The sequence below is a fragment of the Echeneis naucrates genome, chromosome 17, assembly GCF_900963305.1.
Source record: "Echeneis naucrates chromosome 17, fEcheNa1.1, whole genome shotgun sequence".
Classification (NCBI taxonomy): Eukaryota; Metazoa; Chordata; class Actinopteri; order Carangiformes; family Echeneidae; genus Echeneis; species Echeneis naucrates.
This window is the reverse complement of record NC_042527.1, coordinates 15,889,123-15,898,613: the sequence shown is the minus strand read 5'-3', so window position 1 is coordinate 15,898,613 and position 9,491 is coordinate 15,889,123. Positions and strand designations below refer to the sequence as shown.

At 41.1% G+C, this 9,491-nt stretch overlaps 1 protein-coding gene across 1 annotated transcript; it reads right to left on the bottom strand.

The window, feature by feature from the left end:
- Positions 1-6,411: 6,411 nt before the first annotated feature.
- tmem236 (transmembrane protein 236) lies at positions 6,412-9,189 on the bottom strand. The gene is made up of 4 exons (XM_029525558.1): positions 8,936-9,189; positions 8,184-8,256; positions 7,277-7,400; positions 6,412-7,025 (listed from the first exon to the last, which is right to left on the bottom strand). The coding sequence occupies exons 1-4, from the start codon at positions 9,187-9,189 to the stop codon at positions 6,412-6,414; spliced, it is 1,065 nt and encodes a 354-aa protein (XP_029381418.1).
- Positions 9,190-9,491: the final 302 nt, after the last annotated feature.

Below are 9,491 nucleotides of genomic sequence, written 5' to 3'. Positions count from 1 at the left end.
CGTAAGGTTGAGATATCCCGTCTGAGGTGCATGTGTGTTCACCTCACACCAGAAGGACAGGTGGTTCATCTGCCATCATGTGTTTGTTTACCCTCTGACTACCCACCTCAACCTTCTCTCTGTCCTGGCTTACTCTGTCGGAAAAAGAAAGAAAGAAAGAAAGCAAAAAGCAACCTCAGCTTCAGCGTCCCCCAGCTTGTGCGCCCCGAATAATGCTGCTAACAAAAATTAAATGTCATTTTCTTCCCTGTGTGTCTCTGTGCTCTGTAGCCTGTCAAATGTATCCAATCAGAGCTCTCGCATCATCACATCCGTATTGCCTGTATTCCTATCTGTCCTTCCCATATAAGCCCACCCCTGTGAGTCCAGATTCAATGATTTTTGGGTTCTCTGTGATTCCTCTTGTCTTCCTTTTCAGAAATCCAAGGCTCTATAGCTCCACCTCCAGCATTTCTCCCTCTCACTCCACCACGCTGCATCCCGCTCTCAAGGGTCCTTTCTCATGAGGGGCGTTCCTGCTTACCTGAGTCACTCTTTGTACTCCTGTTGTCACTGTGCATGCTTGTGTATGTGTGTGTGTGCATAAGTGTGTGTGTACGCTGCAGCTGAAGCTCACCGTTCTCCCTCTCTGTCTGTTGCCATGCTAGAGCAGGTAACATTCGGCTAGCGCAGGAGACACACAGCCTGCATTCAAATGCGCCTCCAGCCTCTCAGATTTACAAAGCCTCCACCCCTCCTTAACAGCAAGCCGCCCCCCCAGCCCCCTGTCATCTATCTTTCGTCTCTTTTTTTTTTCATTCCATCTCATTTTCCTCATCTCTTTACACAATGTCTTCTCTCTTTCTCCCTGCTGTTGCTTCCTTTTGTGTCTTTTCTCCTCTCTGCTGTCGGGCTCTTGTTTTTCCTTTTACCTTCAGCGGGCTGAAGTGGCACTGAGGATAAGTCTGCAAAAAAAAAAACAAAACACCTTACTGTTTTATGATATTTCTATCTATAATTGAGTACAGGAAATTACCGACACAACTGAAGAAAATCAGCTTGTGCAGTGAGAATATTTGAGCATCTTTCCCAGAGGACTTCAAAAAGTTTACAAAGATGACTAATTTTCATTTCTGATTTTTTATCCTATTATCACTGTCTATGAATCTATAGCCATACTAGTAGCTATGTGAGGCTCCACTTTAGATCATGATGCTTTGAGCTAAATAGAAGCATTAGTGACAATGGTGTTAAATGGTAAAATGTAAACTGTATTGTTGTTGTACTTCAACTTTGAGAGAAACAAAGAAAAACAAAGTACACTTCAGTTAAGGATGAAGGAAACACAACTAATCATATACAGAACACAACAATTAAACTTGTGGTACCACAAAATGAAAAGTTATGGGATACATGCTGAGAGTATCATGACTATCAGTACGAAATCCTGTGGCAATCCATCTCACAGACAGGGACATATTTTAATTGATAGATGATAATGTTAATGCCTCTAGAATTAATTCAGGCAACCATGGTCAGTATGACTCATCCTCTCTGGATCATGAATGTCACTAGAGAATTTTGTTACAATTCATCCGATAATTTAGTCCAAAAGAGAGGAAAGAGAGATTCAACCAGCCCCGTCCTTGTTGAATGCAAAGACTCATTTGGATTTTACCTACAGCCCTATAAAATCTGTTTTATTTCTTCCCATATTCTTTTTTTTCCTTTCAGTTTTTAAATTTTTGAGAATTCTGTTTTTAGCATTTTACACAAATTTAACCCAGAGACAGTGTTTTAAGTAATGAAATACAGACAGTTATAACTGAAAACTTATATGTTGCCACACATTTAAGCAAAAACATAACAATAAAACAATGAAACATACGTTCCACAACTTTGGTGGAAATAACAAATCCACTGTAAACTTTTTAATTTCTTCCATCCCCATGATCTTTGGTTTTCCACTGTTTACTGACATCCCCATTAGCATTTAGCACTCGGGCGGCCGCTTCACTAGTGGGGGGTGTGCATTATTAGTGACCCCCTCAGAGAATTTTCCTGACTGATACATCCCTTTTTATTCCGAAAAAAAGACAGGGGGTCTGCTTTTGTCTCTGGAGGGGGGGTCCGGTGTCTCGTCTAGTGTGGTCTGATCTGGTCTAGTCTCTATTCTCTACAGGGGTCCAGTCTCTGGGGAGTCCGGTGTCTCGTCTAGTCTGGTCTGGTCCAGTCTAGGACCTGGGAAGGAGGGGGTCGCTCAGTCCATCGCTTGTCACCAATTAACCTAGAAATGTCCAGGTGCTCCCACTGGGAATCGAACCGCACCCACTACGCTCAAGTCTCCACATTTGCAAGGTTTGCAAAATTAGGAACCCATGTTTATTTTTTTTTTTTTTTTTTAGAGAGACACTTTTATTGTTGTTACTTAAGCAATATGTGATATTGCTTTTATGCAACAATTCATGCATGGATAAATGTTAAACTTAGTAAATGTGAGAAAGACACTTTAATGTCTCCATTTGTCATTCTGTCTGGCAAAGCAGACTGGAGTAGATCATGAGGACCCTTTGCACACCTATAGATTGAAGCAGAAATCCTTATGAATCCTTATGAATCCTTATCGAATTGAATCGTGAGATAGTAAAAGATTCCCACCCGTAGATTTCAGTGATGTATGAAATCATTCATTCATTCATCTTCTACCACCTCTCCATTTCCGGGTCGTGGGCGGTGCTGGAGCCAATCCCAGCTCACATTGGGCGAGGGCGGGGTCACACTGGCCAGGTCGCCAGTCCATCATAGGGCCAACACACAGAGACAGTCAGAGACCAACAACCACTCACACTCACACTCAGACCTACAGACAATTTAGAGTCTCCAGTCAGCCTACAGATGATGTCTTTGGATGGTGGGAGGAAACCAGAGTACCAAGAGGAAACCCACGGGGAGAACATGAACCCACAACCCACAAAATAAGATGTTCTCTGGCAGATTTTCTGACCCATTTTAAATTTGCCCCTCAAGACTTAATAACTAAGGCATGATGAAATGGATACTTTTGCAGCATAATTACTAAATATGAAGATAAAACTGAATCAATTAATGCAAACCTTCTCCCTGCATGCATAAAAATTACACTTGATGACAAAAAGAAGTACTGAAAGTCTGCGGCTCAGAGAACTCTTAAGAGTTGAGCACGTTGTAGAGCCAGATAAAGAGGAATGATGCAGGCTGTTGCTTTTTCTTTTGATCATTCAGCTCATTTACTGGGTAACATGGGAATAAAAAAGGTCTGCAGTCTGCCAACACGGCATACTGTAAGAACAGCAACAATAACCAGAGCTGTACTAATGCTTTCTTTCAGATTACTGTATGAATCATTAAGGAAGAGGATGATCACGGCTGTGGAGAATTTTAGCAGAGTCAATTTTAGTTCACATGCTGGTACATGAAAGCAGGTCATCTCTGGTCCCTGTGAATAACGATTGCATCTCGGGTCAAGTCAGTCACCATGTACATCATGGCTTTAACAAATCTAGCCTCTCCGAAAGATAATGCATTTCAAACTCCCTAAATTTATCACCAAGAATGTTGTAATATATTTGCTGCTATTTTATAATATATATATATATATGGTTTTTTTTGTTTGTTTGTTTGTTTGTTTGTTTTTTGGGGGGGCGGGGCAGGCCTGCAGAACAAACTTTAAACAGTCTGTCCTGCAGGCCTGTCTTATCCATCAGACAGACAAACACCAATTGCTCCATGGGGTATAATTCTGCCAGACTTGTCCTAGAGGAGGACTGCCGATTGCAGTACATGCCTCTGTGGTGTCACTGTGACATTTTGCATTGATACACTCACATTCACACACCAAGTTTACAATCCAGTGAGTTATATGTTCACAAAGAGACATAAACCACAAGAGTGCCTGCACCACAGCCAAAAGACTAAGCTGAGCCCTTAATTTGCAACTGCCAAGGACAAGGCAAAGAATTTAAAAACTACACCACATCAAGAAAATCTGTTTGTCTGGATTTATGATGGGCACATGCTGAGAAATTAAATTGTAACTGAAATCGGGAAATGAAGTGCACTGCCGTCAGTAACATTTGAATGCAACTGACTAAAAATGAGGAATGTGATTTTGCAGATTGACATTCACATGTCATTCACAGAATGTCAATCTGCAAAATCAGAACAGAAGGTCAGGTGTCAAAATATATTTCTAGTGTAACATATGTAAAGGAAAAATCACAACAGATAAATGGAGAAACCTAACAATTGCAGATGCTTCTATATCTGGGACATTTTTCAGGCATGGTTTGGGATCACTTTAACCTTTTACAGAGAGTTTGGAGCAAATCAATAAAAAAAGGTTATTCTGATTAATCACCACTGATATAATATTAGAAAATATTTTTACACTGATGGGAAAAGGCTCATCCTCACGATATGAGGCAGACGCTGAATGATTTTGGAGAGATGAGAATGATAATAATCACGTTGCAGGTTTTTATATATACACGCTACCAATCTGAAGAGCGCCTTTGGGGGATGAAATGGCACAGCAGTCATTGCCCCCAGTTGATTTCCAGAGACTTGGAAAAGCTCATTGGTTCACATTCACCAGATCTAATAAGGATGTTTGCTTGGTATAAAAAAAAAGAAAAAAAAGCCTTGAATTACAAAACAAAGATTATCCCCACACACACACACACACACACACACACACACACACACACACACACACATTGTGTATTTACCTGGACAAGATGTGTGGTTGAAAGGGAGCTGTGAATTTAATGTCTTTGTTTTGTATTAATTAGAAAGTCTGTGCCAAAGCTGTTTGGCTTCCTCTTGAGGTTTGCAGTGTCGCTTCACCTCACTCTTTTTTATTTTATCATTAAAGTGATAATCTGAGGCTTCGTGAGATTAAAGGACGCGTTATCACCCAGATTACAGTAGCTGGGCATTTTCCAACGCATGAAAACGATCTTTTTCGTCGCTCCAGTTTTAAATCCGCTAACGCCACACCACAAAGATACACCTGTACTCACCCCCTGTCGGTCTGTTTCCGGTCCGGTTCCGGTCCGGTTCCGGTCTGTTGACGGAGAAGCTAATCCGGCTAACGTTAGCTAACGGCCGTTGGCCTGCATCGCTGACTTTGATTTAACTTTGTAGCTCGTTGAGTAGAAACGTTTCTAAATTTATTCCGCTCCACAAACTTGATTTATTTTTTCAGTTTTTGGTTTTTAGTCCGCTCCATAAACGATGTATTTTTTCAGTTTCCCCTTCCTCTCCTGGGGGGTCGGCTCTTCGTGTTTTGGTTTGTTTTAACAGCCTGCTGCTGACCGACTTCGTGTCACTGACGACAGGAGGCCGTCAGACGGACGAGCGTTTCCCGGAAAGTCCGTCTTTGTCACTTTTGGGAAGAAGTACTTAAATTAAATAAAATGCGGGAAGAAGCAGCATTAAGTTGAGGTTTTTGGAAAGTTCAACAAAAGCAGTAAAATTATTCGGGACTATGAGTCAAAGCCGTCCGTTTGATGGGCCACTGACAGCTACCAGACTCCGGTAATTCATCACATTCAACGAAAACAAGCACTGACACTTTTATTTTTAGAGATTTAAAAAAGGGATTTTGTGTATTTGAACGGTTTGTGAGCAGTATTCATTGTTGTGGTGCATCTTATTACACCTACTGCCAAACTTTGCTCACACTTTGTGTCCTCAGTGAAAGTCCAGCAGACTGATGATCACTGATCTGATACAGACGGAGATTAAACCACAACAACGACAGGTTGAAGGTGAAGCCGGTGATAATAATCTGTACTATCATCTGATTGACTCTCTGAATGTGCTCAGTTATAGGCTGGTTGCTTTTCATGCCTTTAGTTAAGTGGCAGAGAGGCCAACAGGAAACGGGGAGAGAATGATGGGAATGACCTGCAGCGACTTCATGACACAAGCTCCAAACCACTTGACCACCAGGTGCCATTCCACACTGTTTGAAAAAAGACATTGTAAATCAACACAGTTTTGTACGAAATGCTTCAAAATATTTTATTTAAATTACTTGTATTATGTAAAAAAAAAAATAATACAATAGAGATAGTAAAAAAAAAGATGTATGTAGCACACAGAAAACCAAAGCATCAATAGATACATTTGGATTCAAACACAGCACAAAAAGAAGATTTTGTGTTTTGTGCACTCCAGCCTACACACTTTTTTGTTTTAATCGAAGAATCTTTTTTCAGTTTAATTTGAAATGAATGGCCTTTCAATTAATTTGCGGATATTACCATTCAAAACACGTTGTTCCTCATCATCATCAGCCGCACCATGTTCCCTGGCTGATGCGCTCTCCACATAAATATATCAATTGCTGAAAGATCTGCAATCTAAGCAAATCCTTCATCAACCTCCTCAAAACATGCGACGCCTGTTGAATATCCTCAGCTTCGTCAGGAATGTAAAGTAGATAAATGTCAAGCTCACCAACACATTTTTCAGTGGATAAAACACAGGTGTCACATTACCGAACACAGCAATCAGAGCCACTCGAATAATAAAGAAAGGGAGGTCTTGCAGAAAAAATCCAGCAAAGGACAGTAAGGGGTTTTGGGGAGTGATGATTATTCGGAGGGTGGACAGGAAGCAAAGAATATAGACTGGGAACACCCAGCCTGAGTAGAAGATTGATGTCTCTCCTGTTATTCTCAGCATCTCAGCAGTGTCTAACCAGAACAGAAAACTATCTAAAACCACTTCTGACCTCTCATCTTTCCACCACAGGAAGCTGAAAGGCCCAGAGTAGGACCAAGAGCGTGAGGATGAGGAGTATAGATAGGCCCGTGAGCTGGGTGAGCCAGCAAAGTCCTCCCATCTGCGTGAGGTGCGGCCATTTCTGGTCTCTGGACGGCCTTGGGTCAAACTGTTCTGGCTTTCGTTAGGGTGCAGCTGTGCTGAAACTGTGGTCACCTGTTCCAGGTGGGTGAGGACAGGCCCTGGCATGTCAAAGTCAGGATTCAGACTGTCTGCTGCAGTTGACAAGAACACACATAATTCCAGCTGTTATACTGCACAGAGTCTATGATTATGGTCACTTTCGAGTACTGGACTCCCTCTGTAAGACCTGGCTACAAATGCAGATATACAACTTATACTGGCAGTGGGCATACAGTTGAATACAATGTATAATTTATATGTGTGCTTTTCCTTCTGCAGGTTCACTGGCAGCAACACGAAACAAAAATGTTTCAAATGCAATCCCACCAACTTCAAACCTTACATTTTCCGGTGAGGTTGCAGGGGCGAATTCGCTCTATGATATCCACACAGATGAGGGAGAAAAGCACCAAGGAAACAGGCAACTCAACAAAATGGTCAAGCTTGCATCCCATGTCAACCTGCACCTGCAGTATAATGACAGAAAAATAACTGAAGGGTAGAAAGAACTCACCTGACACTTAGAAATTATGATGGTAGAAAGAGAAAAAAATGAAAGTGAAAATCTTAACTACAACATTTGGCTGAACTCAGGAGATCCTACATTCCAGATTTTATGAACCCATCGCATTTAATCACCCCATAATTACAGATATTATGGTGCTGCTCAATGCTCTTAACACAAGATTAATAAATACTAGATGTCAAACAAGCGTTGGGATTGTATGCGGATAAAGACATTGCTTGTATAAGAAAGAAATAGTTAAAGAAATAATGTGTTTAAGAATCTTTTCAGCATTGAGGATGGTATTAAAGACTGAGTTAATGGCCAACCTGTTATGTTCACTCTGAGTTACTCAGTAGCTACAAATACATTGTAGTCTTGTGATGGTGCACACATTGCCAGAGCGCTTTAAAAAATGTGATGGTGTCAGAGTCCTCCTCATTGCATGGTGAGAAAATCCTTGGATGCACAGTCAATAACTAAATCTCTAGAGACTGAGTGAAATAGTCGACAGCCAATGCTTTTCTTTCCTGCTGGTGCAGTGAGCTATGTCGACCACTGCTCAGAGAGTAATTACAGTGATCTAAACACTTTCTCTTGCACAAGGGCCTCATAAAAGGAGTTTGTGCCACAAATGGACTGTTTACAACAAATATTCCTCCTCAAGGACCCCAACGAAGCATGACAGGACAAAACATCGATGGGGGCTCCTCAGTGATAAGAAGATCAGTCACAATGACGTTACCTTGGAGCTGGCGATTAAAACAGCAAAGCATGGTAATGTAGAGAGGATGAGATACGCCAGCGCTGTTGGTCTCCTGAAAAACAAAGCAGCTTGTTTTAGTGTCCATGTGATGGTCATCCCAGGATGAATAATGGATAACCTTATTTCATTTGTCCTGATCTTACTTATAATACACACTGCATAGTACTTAGTGTATGTGATAGTGAGGCCATGTAATATTGGTTGAACAAATGGCTCTTAAAGGAAACACTAAAATTATTGTGTAACCATAGAACAAGCGGAGGCAATCATTGGATAGAACCATATCCAGCTAAAGCATGCTAGCACAGCTGATGTTATCCGCCATAAGCTGCTGGTTGTATCAGAGGGAATAAGTCTGTGGCAGTAAATTGAACTGAGCACAGCTGCATTTTATTGTCATGAATTGATTAATTTATTTCTAAAATAGCAGTACTGATTTTCAGATATTGGAAACGAAACATCGCACTACCGACGAAAATGTCATTTTTTTTGTTTAAGGACAAAAGTATATACAGTATATACAAGATGTTACATGACATATGAATTCTTTTTAAACGTAGTGGGGGTTTTTTTTTTTTTTTTTTTTTTTCAGTATTTACTCTTTTTTATTCCAGTTATAATTTTTACTGCTTTAGCCCAGAATCCCATATCTTAATGTTGCCTCAGATTGTTAGCGTTCTCAGCTTTGCCTTTGACAACTTGTGTGTGAAAACAGTTTTCCATGAACTCACCACTGTGTGACCTCCGTGATGAATCTTCGCTGCTTCAGGATCACATATTTGAGGGGAGCCCACACCAGCAGAGTCACAGATGTCACATAGGCAATGGAGACTGCCACCACAAGCCAGTAAACTGTTAGATCCAGTTTTTTAAGGCGGTGTATAAGGAGGGCAAACCTCTCCATTATCACAAAGATTGGGACGATAAGGGCTGCAAACTGCAGCACCTCATACAGGATGAACTTGACCATCTTTCCCGAGGGCATGCTCCCTGACCACCGGTTGCTCATCTCAGCTCAGAGCTGTAGACTTCGACAGTCATCTCCCACTAAAATGAACCAGTGGAGCCATTGGACTCTGCACACTAACATTGCTTACACTGCACCGGAGGCTGTATTCTTTTATTGCTGAGGTAATGAGGTAGTCATGCTATCCTTTTTATGGGTTGACAAATGGAAAGAAAATTACAACGAGGCCACTGCTGAATGCTAAACTTGTTCTGCAAAAAAGGAAATATTTCTGAGACACATTTGCTTCAAAAAGTTTTTGCTTAGGTCAGCAAAGTTTA